General features: G+C 40.3%; 1 protein-coding gene across 1 annotated transcript in view; it reads left to right on the forward strand.

Annotated features, from left to right (window-relative positions):
* The window catches only part of LOC133635954 (protein asteroid homolog 1-like), a 33,115-nt gene that overhangs the window by 2,019 nt on the left and 14,602 nt on the right, over nt 1-16,494 (forward strand). The window contains exons 2-4 of the mRNA XM_062029460.1: nt 3,959-4,209; nt 9,714-9,980; nt 13,566-14,437. Coding sequence (XP_061885444.1) covers nt 3,972-4,209; nt 9,714-9,980; nt 13,566-14,437 — 1,377 coding nt within the window. The 5' untranslated portion in view covers nt 3,959-3,971. The remainder of the gene's footprint in view (nt 1-3,958; nt 4,210-9,713; nt 9,981-13,565; nt 14,438-16,494) is intronic.

The following is a 16,494-nucleotide window of genomic DNA, read 5'->3' on the forward strand; positions in this document are numbered from 1 at the left end:
GTATACAACATGATACATCACACACGCATGCATACAACATGATACATCACACATGCATGCATACAACATGATACATCACACACGCATGTATACAACATGATACATCACACATGCATGCATACAACATGATACATCACACATGCATGCATACAACATGATACATCACACACGCATGTATACAACATGATGCATAACACATGCATTCATACAACATGATACATCACACGTGCATGCATACAACATGATACATCACACATGCATGCATACAACATGATACATCACCCATGCATGTGTACAACATGATACATCACACACACGCATGCATACAACATGATGCATCACACATGCATGTATACAACATGATACATCACACATGCATGTATACAACATGATACATCACACACACATGTATACAACATGATGCATCACACATGCATGCATACAAAATGATACATCACACACGCATGTATACAACATGATACATCACACATGCATGCATACAACATGATACATCACACGTGCATGCATACAACATGATACATCACACATGCATGCATACAACATGATACATCACACATGCATGCATACAACATGATACATCACACATGCATGCATACAACATGATACATCACACATGCATGCATACAACATGATACATCACACATGCATGCATACAACATGATACATCACACGTGCATGCATACAACATGATGCATCACACATGCATGCATACAACATGATACATCACACATGCATGCATACAACATGATACATCACACGTGCATGCATACAACATGATACATCACACGTGCATGCATACAACATGATACATCACACATGCATGCATACAACATGATACATCACACATGCATGCATACAACATGATACATCACACACGCATGCATACAACATGACACATCACACATGCATGTATACAACATGATACATCACACATGCATGCATACAACATGATACATCACACATGCATGCATACAACATGATACATCACAATGTCCAGTTTCTCTATTCAACATGTCGAAAAGGAGTAGGAAGAAGCAGAGCTTATTTAATCCTACCCATTTTCCTTTACATAGCAGTTGCTAAAACGTTTGTTCACTTCCTGTTCTCAATTTATTCACAAAATACTCCATAAGTCATAACATTAAAAACAAATGAATAATAATTAGTTAAGTAAGTTATATTTCATATGGTGAGATAAATAAGATTATCTAGAAAATGAATGGATAAATTCAGAATGTTTATCTTCTTTGTACTTTGTAAACACTTTAAGTTTGAAGAGTTTCTTGAAGTGGATCATATTAGTGCATTGTTTGATTGCTTTGCTTAATCCATTCCATCATTTAATTCCACATATTGATATACTGAAGGTCTTAAGTGTTGTGCGTGCGCACAAATGTTTTGAATTATATTTTTCTCTAAGGTTATGTCCTCTTTTGTTGAGAAGAATTGTTGTACATTCTTGCCTAGCAGGTTATAGTTTGCTTTGTGCATCATTTTAGCTGTTTGCAAATTCACTATGTCGTGGAATTTCAGTATTTTCTATTCAACAAATAAAGTGTTTTATGTTCTCTATATCCAACATTATGTATTATTATAACTGATCTTTTTTGTAACACCGTTAATGAATGTGTCAGGTTCAAACACTGATGACATTTATTAAACAGACAAAGAAGCAAGGAATTGAACAGAGACAGAATTAAATTTGGCTCAATGAGGAGACACGGGTAGACCTGTACCCTTGTGCAGTGTCCCACCACGCTCTGACGGAAGATTGTACGCCTCCTCTTTTATTTGGACTTTCCCTGATTACATGGCAACTAAGGCTGCAGCTAACGATTATTTTTCTATCGATTAATCTATAGATTATTTTTTTCGATTAATCGGTTAATCTATAGATTATTTTTCGATTAATCTATAGATTATTTTTCCTTTAACCGATTATTTTTTTTTATTTAAAATGAAGATTCAAAAATAAATGCAGGCCAGTTTTTTCAAAAGGCATGACTTTTATTTACAAAAAAAAAAAGTATGGCCACTCAGTCAACATTGACAACAACATGACAAAATATTCTGTAACAATGTAAACATTTAAAACTTTTAACATTTAACAAAATTAAAAGTAGCTTATTTGCTTTTTAATGTGCAAATATAAAAGTCAACATCCAGTGCAAATCTTAATATTCTGCAATAGTATAAGCATTTCAAAAGTAAAAGTATTGCTTATTTTGCTTTAAAATGTGCAAAAATAAAGATAAACATCCAATACAAAAAAGTGTAAAACGAAATATTCTGTAACAACAGTGTAAACATTTCAACAAAAGTGAAAGTATTGCTTATTTGCTAAAATGTGCAAAAATAAAGATAAACATCCAATACAAAAAAGTGCCAATCTAAATATTCTGGAGCACTGTAAACATTAAGTATTGCTTTTAAAATGTGCAAAATAAACATCCAGTCCAACACAGTACACAATAACCAATTCTACTCATTCCAGTGAGTAACTAACAGTTGTAATGAAGAAAGGTTAGCATGTCTACATGCTCTGGTTCTTTTCATGTTTACAATATTCCCAGCAGCTGAAAATAGGCACTCAGAAGGGGTCGATGTGGCTGGAACTGAGAGCTAATTAGCCTTCACCTCAAGCCAGGACTGCGAGTGAGCTGAGCTGCAGTTTAAGTTTCTAGAAGGTCAACGGGCTCATAGTGATGTTACTAGTAGTTGACTGGGAGGTGTTTATTATCATTTGGGGAGAGTCCGCTGCCTGATGCTCACCTGCTAAACACCTATCTGCTCCACGCTGAAGCGCTGACAACATGCGCTCTGAATACACACTGCTGATTGGCTGATAATGCTCTGAATATGCACTGCTGATTGGCTGTTAACGCTCTGAATACGCACTGCTGATTGGCTGTTAGCGCTTTGTGTGTACCAATCAGATGATTGTGTGGGTGGGACAATGCTGCGTGCTCGAGACAGAGGCAGACAGAGCAAAGCAGCTTGTTAAGACTTTAGCTTTAGCTTAGAAACTCGTTCGGTACACCCCCGTACCGAACCGAAAGCCCCGTACCGAAACGGTTCAATACAAAACACGTACCGTTACACCCCTAGCAGATACAAATGACACATTCATGTTTTTGTGTAATGATGACAACGTATACTCGCGCGGACGATTGACTAGTTGATGGTTGATGGTTTTCTTTTCAAATGTTCGTTCATAGCCGTTGTGCTGCTATGATAGGCCATTCCCGCTCGACACAGTGTGCATACAACAACATTATTAGGCCGTTTATTGAAATACTCCCACACTTTTGACGACTTTTGGCGTGCTTTTCCCCCCTCACTCACACCGTCTGCTTTGCGCTCCGCCATGACAGTAGTGTGACGTAAATATGCGTAAGTAAATACGTCGACGCACAAAAACGGCGTCGACGTATATACGTAACCGATGACGTCGACTACGTCGACGCGTCGTTTCAGCCTTAATGGCAACAGCTGTTTCTAAAGGGAAGGGGGGTTGTAAATAGCCGTCGCCTTTGGTTACAAAACAGTTCAAAGAAAAGGTGCCTGGAGGGGGGTCAGGTCCTGCTTCCTCTCCGCTTTGTAGATCTGAGGTCAAGACAAAATCTTCCTGTGAATTACAATACATCAAAGAAACCGACACCTTCATGTCGCTTCCCATCCTACACAGTGGACTTTTACAACCGCTTTTGGAAACACAAAGTTTTGTGATAACTTAGATACAATTATTCTGACAGAATGAAGTGTACTTTTGTAGTTATTTCCCCATATTTCTGCACAATACCTCAGATATGGTAACACTAGCGAGCAGTAGAGAATATGGAGTGATTGTGATGTTGGACTGTAGTAAATACACACAAACTGCAGTTAAGACGCCTGAAAACTGTCAACCTTAACCAAAGTCAATTCTTCTCTCCAGATCCTGCAATGCCATGGGCGTCCACGGTCTTACGACCTTCGTGGAGGGGAACAGACTCTTCCTTCTCGACGTGCGGTTCAGAGACAGCCGCCTGGTCATCGACGGCAGCAGCCTGTACTTCAACCTCTATTTGAAGCACGGCTTGGACCGGCGCCACGGAGGAGACTACGACGCCTTTGCCTGCGTGCTCTGTCAGTTCCTCTCAGCCCTGGAGGCCACTAACATCCAGCCTTACGTGGTTCTGGATGGAGGTAATTGTCATTGAAATATTTCAAGCATTTTCTATACCCACGGTATAGCGGTACTAGCATAGTACCGCGAAACCAATGAATCACATTCGGTACTATACCGCCTCACGTCGTGACATTGCTGCTTGTACGAGCAGAGGAGCATGTTCGGCAGCGCGCACACACAGAGTACCTACTAGCAGACACAAAAAAGGGACGCGTTTTGGCTTAAAAACTGAGGATAAAGGTGAAGTTATAACACTGAAACGCCCCCAGGAAGAGGTGCTTTAAGACGTCAGCCGCAGTCTGCAGTGTTTTAGCTACTTCTAAATCACTAATCCTCGCCTCCGTGGCGACAAATAAAGTGAGTTTCTTACAAGTAGCATTATCACTGCAGGACGAGGAATAGCTAAACATGCTTCACTACACACCGTAGGAGGATACAATAGCTCACTAATGTCACAATGTAAACAAATGCCATGGGTGGGTCTACACCTGACATCCACTGTAATGATACCACGTACAGGAGCGTATCTAGTCGATACTAATCAATATTTTTTTAGCATCTAAAAATCTTTTTCCGTTTAAAAGAATTTATATTATGTTTATAAACTCAGGAAATACGTCCCTGGACACATGAGGACTTTGAATTAGGGATGTCCGATAATGGCTTTTTGCCGATATCCGATATTGTCCAACTCTTTAATTACCGATACTGATATCAACCAATACCGATATCAACCGATATATGCAGTCGTGGAATTAACACATTATTATGCCTAATTTGGACAACCAGGTATGGTGAAGATAAGGTACTTTTTAAAAAATTTTGTAAAATAAGATAAATAAATTAAAAACATTTTCTTGAATAAAAAAGAAAGTACAACAATATAAAAACAGTTACATAGAAACTAGTAATGAATGAAAATTAGTAAAATTAAGTGTTAAAGGTTAGTACTATTAGTGGACCAGCAGCATGCACAATCATGTGTGCTTACGGACTGTATCCCTTGCAGACTGTATTGATATATATTTATATATAATGTAGGAAGCAGAATATTAATAACAGAAAGAAACAACCCTTTTGTGTGAATGAGTGTAAATGGGGGAGGGAGGTTTTTTGGGTTGGTGCACTAATTGTAAGTGTATCTTGTGTTTTTTACGTTGATTTAATAAAGAAACAAAAAAAAAAAACGATACCGATAATAAAAAAACGATACCGATAATTTCCGATATTACATTTTAACGCATCTCTACTTTGAATATGATCCTGTAACTACTTGGTATCGGATCAATACCCAAATTTGTGGTATCATCCAAAACTAATGTAAAGTATCAAAGAAGAGAAGAATAAGTGATTATTACATTTTAACAGAAGTGTAGATAGAACATGTTGAAACAGAAAATATGCAGATATTAACCGTAAATGAACAAGTGGATAAATAATTCATTTTTACAGTTTGTCCCTCATAATGTGTACAAAATAATAGGTGTATAAATGACACAATATGTTACTGCATACGTCAGCAGACTAATTAGGAGTCTTTGTTTGTTTACTTACTACTAAAAGACAAGTTGTCTAGTATGTTCACTATTTTATTTAAGGACTAAATTGCAATAATAAACATATGTTTCATGTACCCTAAGATTTTTTGTTAAAATAAAGACAATAGTGCCATTTTTTGTGGTTCCCTTTATTTAGAAAAGTATCGAAATACATTTTGGTACCCAAATACCCACACACACACATAATATTATACTGTATGTGACAACATCAAGGCTAAAAACTGTGTCTGTGTTAGCATCAAGGCTAAACTACAGCTTTCCCTTCACACTTTTTAAAGGTTTTGTTATAACGCCATTGTGTAAAATTCTTGCACGGTTGAACTTGCGGCGCGACCCCAGGATACAGAGATGTAAGGCGATGTGCAGGTAAAACAATATTTCTTGCAACAGGAACAGAGGGAGAGGCAAATGATGAAAAAAATGTCCCCTTCATTTCAATGGGAATTTCATGGAAATTTGGGGAAAAGCGGGAATTTTTTGGTAAATGTTAAAAGACTTGCATGTTCTGAATGGTTGGTGTTGGAATTTTTCAAATCGGTCGAGAAATGTTGAAGTAGTAACATTTTAAATTGAGAAATGGTATTTTTAAAGGCCTACTGAAAGCCGCTACTACCGACCACGGAGTCTGATAGTTTTTATATCAATGATGAAATCTTAACATTGCAACACATGCCAATACGGCCGGGTTAACTTATAAAGTGCAATTTTAAATTTCCCGCCACACTTCCGGTTGGAAACGTCTAATATGATGATGTATGCGCGTGAAGTCAATCATTGAAACGGAAGTATTGGTACCCCATTGAATCCAATACAAAAAAGCTCTGTTTTCATCTCAAAATTCCACAGTATTCTGGACATCTGTGTTGGTGAATCTTTTGCAATTTGTTTAATGAACAATGAAGACTGCAAAGAAGAAAGTTGTAGGTGGGATCGGTGTATTAGCGGCAGACTACAGCAACACCGCCAGGAGAACAGAGATGGATAGCAGACGCGCTAGCCGGCGAACTCACCTTAACTTCCTCCGTCTCGCCGACCGCATCGGTGATCGGGTGAAGTCCTTCGTTGCACCGTTGATCGCTGGAACGCAGGTGAGCACGGGTGTTGATGAGCAGATGAGGGCTGGCTGGCGTAGGTGGATAGCTAATGTTTTTAGCATAGCTCTGTGAGGTCCGGTTGCTAAGTTAGCTTCAATGGCGTCGTTAGCAACAGCATTGTTAAGCTTTGCCAAGCTGGAAAGCATTAACCGTGTAGTTACATGTCCATGGTTTAATAGTATTGTTGATCTTCTGTCTATCCTTCCAGTCAGGGATTTATTTATTTTGTTTCTATCTGCAGTTAAGCCCGATGCTATCACGTTAGCTCCGTAGCTAAAGTGTTTCGTCGATGTATTGTCGTGGAGATAAAAGTCACTGTGAATGTCCATTTCGCGTTCTCGACTCTCATTTTCAAGAGGATATAGTATCCGAGGTGGTTTAAAATACAAATCCGTGATCCACAATAGAAAAAGGAGAGAGTGTGGAATCCAATGAGCCCTTGTACCTAAGTTACGGTCAGAGGGAAAAAAGATACGTCCTGCACTGCACTCTAGTCCTTCACTCTAACGTTCCTCATCCACAAATCTTTTATCCTGGCTCAAATTAATGGGGTAATCGTCACTTTCTCGGTCCGAATCGCTCTAGCTGCATTGAAAACAATAGGAAAATGTGAGGAGACTTTCAACTGACTACGTCACGCTACTTCCGGTACAGGCAAAGCTTTTTTTAATCAGATACCAAAAGTTGCGATCTTTATCGTCGTTGTTCTCTACTAAATCCTTTCAGCAAAAATATGGCAATATCGCGAAATGATCAAGTATGACACATAAAATGGATCTGCTATCCCCGTTTAAATAGAAAAAATGAATTTCAGTAGGCCTTTAAGGAACTCCTGGAATTTTGGGAAAACCGGGAATTTTTCCAGTTTGAAATGTTTTATTTTTTTGTCCTGATTAAGAGGAATGTTTGGACGGTAGAACGGTTGAAGTGGGTTGAAAAATGTGGGAGGAGTAGTCGACAGAAAAAAGGGTAAAAAGGGGTTTAAAAAAACGGGAATTCTGAGAATTCCTGGAATTTTTTTTAACTTGAAAAAAGGGTAGTTTGAATTTCCAGGATGAGTGGAATATGTTGACGGTGGGATGGTTTGAATTGGTTGAAAAATGTGGAAATGGTGGAAGTTTGAAAAAATGGCCAATTCATTTTAAATGGGGAAAAATGTCCCGGAAAACCTGGAAATCTGGGAATTCTGAAAAATTTGGGAATTTTTGGAATTTGTCAAGGGAAAGCCCGCGTTTCCCGAATAGGCTGAACAGTTTGAAGTTGGAATATATATAATGTACTTACGTGTGTGTGTGTATGTATGTATATATATATATATATATATATATATATATATATATATATATATATATATATATATATATATATATATATATATACACATATATATATACATACATACATACATACATACATACATACATACATATATATATATATATATATACATACATACATACATACATACATACATACATACATACATACATACATACATACATACATATATATATATATATATATATATATATATATATATATATATATATATATATATATATATATATATATATATATATATTAGGGGTGTGGGAAAAAATCGATTCGAATTCGAATCGCGATTCTAACGTTGTGCGATTCAGAATCAATTCTCATTTTTAAAAAATCGATTTTTTTTTTTCCGATTTTTTTTTAAATTAATTTTTTTTTTTTATTTTTTTTTTTTTAATTAATCAATCTAACAAAACAATACACAGAAATACCATAACAATGCAATCCAATTCCAAAAGTAAACCCGACCCAGCAACACTCAGAACTGCAATAAACAGAGCAATTGAGAGGAGACACAAACACGACACAGAACAAACCAAAAGTAGTGAAACAAAAATGAATATTATCAACAACAGTATCAATATTAGTTACAATTTCAACATAGCAGTGATTAAAAATCCCTCATTGACATTATCATTAGACATTTAGTTTATGAGATGCGATGCAAGTGTAAGCCACTGTGACACTATTGTTCATTTTTTGTATTATTTTTTTTTATTAATGTTTGTAATGATAATATCAATGAGGGATTTTTAATCACTGCTATGTTGAAATTGTTACTAATATTGATACTGTTGTTGATAATATTCATTTTTGTCTCACCACTTTTAGATTGTTCCGTGTCATGTTTGTGTGTCCTCTCAATTGCTCTGTTTATTGCTATTCTGAATGTTGCTGGGTCGGGTTTTGTTTTGAAATTGTATTGCATTATTATGGTATTGTTATGTATTGTTTTCATTAAAAAAAAAAAAAAAAAAATCGTTTTTGAATCGAGAATCGTGTTGAATTGAAAAAAAAATCGATTCTGAATCGAATCGTGACCCCAAGAATCGATTTTGAATCGAATCGTGGGACACCCAAAGATTCCCGGCCTTAATATATATATAAATATAAATATATATATATATATATATATATATATATATATATATATATATATATATATATATATATATATATATATATATATATGTATATATATATATATATATATATATATATATATATATATATATACACACACACGTACGTACGTGTGTGTATATGTGTGACAATCATTAAGTGTATATATATGTGTCGTATGTGTATATAATATATATATATATACATACATACATACATACATGTATGTATTTGGGGGTTCCTTTGCAATTATTTTTAATAGATTCTCGAAAATTAGGAACCGATTTAAAATTGCAATAAATAAAAATGTGACCCTATTTTATGGAGCACCCTTCCGAGCTCAAATAATAGTAACAATGACTTATTGACCTGTTGCTCCCGGCAGAGGTAATACTGCTGCTTGTGTTCTCCCAGGGACGGACCCCAGCTACAAGAAGATGGACACTCTGCAGCAGCGTCTGCAGTCCAGGATAAAGGAAGCAGAGAACATGTCCCAGGGCCGCAATGGCTCCGTGCTCCCCATCCTGACCAGGGAGGTCTTCATTCAGGTCCTCCGTCATAGGGGGGTGCCCCTGGTCCAGTGTCCTGCTGAGGCCGACTGGGAGATCGCCTGTTTGGCTCACCAGTGGAAGTGTCCGGTTCTGAGCAACGACAGTGATTTTTTTATTTTTGACCTGCCAGGTATGATGAGCACAAAACCCAAAAGCAGTGAAGTTGTCACGTTGTGTAAATGGTAAATAAAAACAGAATACAATGATTTGCAAATCCTTTTCAACTTATATTCAATTGAATAGACTGCAAAGACAAGATATTTAACGTTCACACTGAGAAACTTCCTTTTTTTTTGTGCAAATAATCATTAACTTAGAATTTAATGGCAACAAAACATTGCAAAAAAGTTGTCACAGGGGCATTTTTACCACTGTGTTACATGGCCTTTCCTTTTAACAACACTCAGTAAAGGTTTGGGAACTGAGGAGACACATTTTTGAAGTGGAATTCTTTCCCATTCTTACTTGATGTACAGCTTAAGTTGTTCAACAGTCCGGTATTGTGGTATTTTAGGCTTCATAATGCGCCACACATTTTCAATGGGAGACAGGTCTGGACTACAGGCAGGCCAGTCTAGTACCCGCACTCTTTTACTATGAAGCCACGCTGTTGTAACACGTGGCTTGGCATTGTCTTGCTGAAATAAGCAGGGGCGTCCATGGTAACGTTGCTTGGATGGCAACATATGTTGCTCCAAAACCTGTATGTACCTTTCAGCATTAATGGTGCCTTCACAGATGTGTAAGTTACCCATGCCTTGGGCACTAATACACCCCCATACCATCACAGATACTGGCTTTTACACTTTACGCCTGGAACAGTCCGGACTTCCAAAGACAATGTGACATTTGGACTCGTCAGACCACAGAACACTTTTCCACTTTGCATCAGTCCATCTTAGATGAGCTCGGGCCCAGCGAAGCCGGCGGCGTTTCTGGGTGTTGTCGATAAATAGCTTTGGCTTTGCATAGTAGAGTTTTAACTTGCACTTACAGATGTAGCGACCAACTGTAGTTACTGACAGTGGTTTTCTGAAGTGTTCCTGAGCCCATGTGGTGATATCCTTTACACACTGATGTCGCTTTTCGATGCAGTACCGCCTGAGGGATCGAAGGTCACGGGCATTCAATGTTGGTTTTGGGCCTTTCCGCTTACATGCAGTGATTTCTCCAGATTCTCTGAACCTTTTGATGATATTACGGGGCGTAGATGGTGAAATCCCTAAATTCCTTGCAATAGCTGGTTGATAAATGTTGTTCTTAAACAATTTGCTCTCGCATTTGTTGACAAAGTGGTGACCCTCGCCCCATCCTTGTTGGTGAATGACTGAGCATTTAATGGAAGCTGCTTTTATCCCCAATCATGGCACCCACCTGTTCCCAATTAGCCTGTTCACCTGTGGGATGTTCCAAATAAGTGTTTGATGAGCATTCCTCAACTTTCTCAGTAGGGTTGGGTATCGAGTATCGAGTATCGATTGGAACCGGGACTAACTTTCCGATTCTCCCGGAATCGTTCAAAAGTTTAAATTTCGATTCCTATTTTCGATACCAGACCGCCAACCGGAAAAAAATATGTCCACCGAACTGGAAGAAGAAGCCGCTGAACACCAACGAAGAAGCGCCCACCGCCGGAAGTGTTAGCATAGCCGAGCGAGTCAGTCAAGCTCAAGCATGGATAGCGGGCGTCGGCGGTCGAAAGTGTGGCTTTACTTTACAAAAAAAAATGAAATAACTGCGAAATAACAGAGCTCCATGTCCATCAAGAAACGAGTGGAGAGAGAGCTGCAGATGTACCAGGACGTTCCACCGATACTTATGTCTGACGACCCTGCTGCATGGTGGTGGAACCAACAAAAGACTTATCCTTTGCTGTCATATCTCGCTTTCTCCTATTTATGCGTTCAAGCTTCTTCCACACCCAGCGAACGTGTATTTTCCACAGCAGGAGACACTATCTGTCCAGAACGCTCACGCATCCTGCCTGAGAAGGCGGATATGGTCATTTTCCTAAACAAGAACTGTCTCTGATTTTATACTGTACCTGCTGCTAATCTGGACTGGGTTTTGCAAGTTGTTTCTTATTGTTTATTTGCTTTTCTGCACCAGGTTAGCCCATCAGTGGGAGCACGGTAACATTTTTAAGTACCTGCCGCATCATACACTTGTGTGTGTAAATGTGTTTTCATGAGGTTTCCTGCAGCATCATACACTTGTGTGTAAAGGTGTTTTCATGAGGTTTCCTGCAGCATCATACACTTGTGTGTGTAAATGTGTTTTCATGAGGTTTCCTGCAGCATCATACACTTGTGTGTGTAAATGTGTTTTCATGAGGTTTCCTGCAGCATCATACACTTATGTGTGTAAATGTGTTTTCATGAGGTTTCCTGCAGCATCATACACTTATGTGTGTAAATGTGTTTTCATGAGGTTTCCTGCAGCATCATACACTTATGTGTAAATGTGTTTTCATGAGGTTTCCTGCAGCATCATACACTTGTGTGTGTAAATGTGTTTTCATGAGGTTTCCTGCAGCATCATACACTTGTGTGTAAATGTGTTTTCATGAGGTTTCCTGCAGCATCATACACTTGTGTGTGTAAATGTGTTTTCATGAGGTTTCCTGCAGCATCATACACTTATGTGTAAATGTGTTTTCATGAGGTTTCCTGCAGCATCATACACTTGTGTGTAAATGTGTTTTCATGAGGTTTCCTGCAGCATCATACACTTGTGTGTGTAAATGTGTTTTCATGAGGTTTCCTGCAGCATCATACACTTATGTGTAAATGTGTTTTCATGAGGTTTCCTGCAGCATCATACACTTATGTGTAAATGTGTTTTCATGAGGTTTCCTGCAGCATCATACACTTGTGTGTAAATGTGTTTTCATGAGGTTTCCTGCAGCATCATACACTTGTGTGTGTAAATGTGTTTTCATGAGGTTTCCTGCAGCATCATACACTTGTGTGTGTAAATGTGTTTTCATGAGGTTTCCTGCAGCATCATACACTTATGTGTAAATGTGTTTTCATGAGGTTTCCTGCAGCATCATACACTTATGTGTAAATGTGTTTTCATGAGGTTTTCAAAAATGAAGCTCTCTTGAGGAAAGTGTACCCCTGGGAAAATGTATTCATAATTTATAATATTTATATTCAAGTTCATAGATTTGATATTTACATTCTAGTTGAAAACAGCCCTGTGAGGAATTTATAGTAAAGTTCATAAAAAGTTAATAGAATTAAAATTGATGGAGAATGTCAGACTATTTCATTCAGAAAGACTGTAGGTTAGCTAGCTCATTTAAAATATCCAAAACTTTTTTTTTGGACCCTGCCTCTTAAAAGAATCGGAATCGAGAATAGGCAGGAATCGGAATCGAAACAAAGAATCGGAATCGTTCGAATTCAAACGATACCCAACCCTATTTCTCAGTCTTTTTTGCCACTTGTGCCAGCTTTTTTTAAACCTGTTGCAGGCATCAAATTCCAAATGAGCTAATATTTGCAAAAAATAACAAGGTTTACCAGTTCGAACATGAAATATCTTGTCTTTGCAGTCTATTCAACTGAATATAAGTTGAAAAGGATTTGCAAATCGTTGTATTCTGTTTTTATTTACCATTTACACAACGTGACAACTTCACTGCTTTGGGGGTTTGTACTTCTATACAGCAGCACTTCAAAACAATGATGTATTTATCTCCCTACAGGTGGATACATGCCACTCAACTTTTTCCAGTGGACCAACCTCAGCGGTAAAGCGTCCCAGCGCTACATTCCAGCCCGGTGCTACAACACAAGCGTTCTGTGCCGGTGCTACGGCGGACTGAACGCGGATTTACTGCCGCTCTGCGCCGTTCTGACCGGCAACGACTACGCCACCCCGAGAGACGCCGACACCCTCCTGGCGCTCATCGACGCCAGCGTGTTGGGGAGGAATGGCGGCAGAGGGAAAGGTAAAGCCCCCTCGTCCCGCATCGACGTCTTGCTCCGCTGGCTGTCGTCTTTTGCCGGTTCCGCCGAGGCCTTGGCGGAGGTGAGCCGGCTCATGGGAGCAGGCAGGCTGAGTTCACAGCTGCAGGCGGGCATGCAGGAGTACTACATCCGCCCTCAAAGCCCCCTGGCCGGCTGGTTTTCCCAACGCAAGGCAGCGCCGGGAGGGCAGAAGTCGCCGTTACCCGAGCGGTTGTTGCACGCGGCGGCTCAGGGGCTTTTAGCGCCCCTTGTGGTCGACGCTGTGGTCACGCGCAGAGTGCTGCTCAACCCGCAGGTGGAGAACAGCAAGCAGCCCAGCAGCCACTGCAGCGCCAGAGCGATACGCCAAGCCATATATGGGATACTACTGCTCCGGGGGGGTTCTGTTCCAGGCGCTCTGACCCAGACCGGGGGCAAAGGGCCCGGGAGAGTTCAACCCACTCCACATGAAGGATTTGGCAACGATCAAGCCCACGGCCCGCCAACACACGTGTGCAGCACTCCCGTGTTTGTGGAGGAGTTGGATCGACTTAACCTCGGCTTGAAGAAAAACCGAGTGCAGGCTCTGCTGCTGAAATCACATCTACACCTGGACACACTGACCCAGGTAAATCACATCTACACCTGGACACACTGACCCAGGTAAATCACATTTACACCTGGACACACTGACCCAGGTAAATCACATCTACACCTGGACACACTGACCCAGGTAAATCACATCTACACCTGGACACACTGACCCAGGTAAATCACATCTACACCTGGACACACTGACCCAGGTAAATCACATCTACACCTGGACACACTGACCCAGGTAAATCGCATTCACACCTGGACACACTGACCCAGGTAAATTGCATGTACACCTGGACACACTGACCCAGGTAAATCACATCTACACCTGGACACTGACCCAGGTAAATCACATTCACACCTGGACACACTGACCCAGGTAAATCACATCTACACCTGGACACACTGACCCAGGTAAATCACATCTACACCTGGACACACTGACCCAGGTAAATCGCATTCACACCTGGACACACTGACCCAGGTAAATCACATCTACACCTGGACACACTGACCCAGGTAAATCACATCTACACCTGGACACACTGACCCAGGTAAATCACATTTATACCTGAACACACTGACCCAGGTAAATCACATCTACACCTGGACACACTGACCCAGGTAAATCACATTTATACCTGGACACACTGACCCAGGTAAATCACATCTACACCTGGACACACTGACCCAGGTAAATCACATCTACACCTGGACACACTGACCCAGGTAAATCACATCTACACCTGGACACACTGACCCAGGTAAATGACATCTACACTTGGACACACTGACCCACGTAAATCACATCTACACCTGGACACACTGACCCAGGTAAATCACATTCACACCTGGACACACTGACCCAGGTAAATCACATCTACACTTGGACACACTGACCCAGGTAAATCACATCTACACCTGGATACACTGACCCAGGTAAATGACATCTACACTTGGACACACTGACCCAGGTAAATCACATCTACACCTGGACACACTGACCCAGGTAAATCACATCTACACCTGGACACACTGACCCAGGTAAATCACATTCACACCTGGACACATTGACCCAGGTAAATCACATTCACACCTGGACACACTGACCCAGGTAAATCACATCTACACCTGGACACACTGACCCAGGTAAATCACATCTACACCTGGACACACTGACCCAGGTAAATCGCATTCACACCTGGACACACTGACCCAGGTAAATTGCATGTACACCTGGACACACTGACCCAGGTAAATCACATCTACACCTGGACACTGACCCAGGTAAATCACATTCACACCTGGACACACTGACCCAGGTAAATCACATCTACACCTGGACACACTGACCCAGGTAAATCGCATTCACACCTGGACACACTGACCCAGGTAAATCACATCTACACCTGGACACACTGACCCAGGTAAATCACATCTACACCTGGACACACTGACCCAGGTAAATCACATTTATACCTGAACACACTGACCCAGGTAAATCACATCTACACCTGGACACACTGACCCAGGTAAATCACATTTATACCTGGACACACTGACCCAGGTAAATCACATCTACACCTGGACACACTGACCCAGGTAAATCACATCTACACCTGGACACACTGACCCAGGTAAATCACATCTACACCTGGACACACTGACCCAGGTAAATCGCATTCACACCTGGACACACTGACCCAGGTAAATTGCATGTACACCTGGACACACTGACCCAGGTAAATCACATCTACACCTGGACACTGACCCAGGTAAATCACATTCACACCTGGACACACTGACCCAGGTAAATCACATCTACACCTGGACACACTGACCCAGGTAAATCACATCTACACCTGGACACACTGACCCAGGTAAATCGCATTCACACCTGGACACACTGACCCAGGTAAATCACATCTACACCTGGACACACTGACCCAGGTAAATCACATCTACACCTGGACACACTGACCCAGGTAAATCACATTTATACCTGAACACACTGACCCAGGTAAATCACATTTATACCTGGACACACTGACCCAGGTAAATCACATCTACACCTGGACACACTGACCC

This window comes from Entelurus aequoreus, linkage group LG20, assembly GCF_033978785.1.
Source record: "Entelurus aequoreus isolate RoL-2023_Sb linkage group LG20, RoL_Eaeq_v1.1, whole genome shotgun sequence".
NCBI classification, from domain to species: domain Eukaryota; kingdom Metazoa; phylum Chordata; class Actinopteri; order Syngnathiformes; family Syngnathidae; genus Entelurus; species Entelurus aequoreus.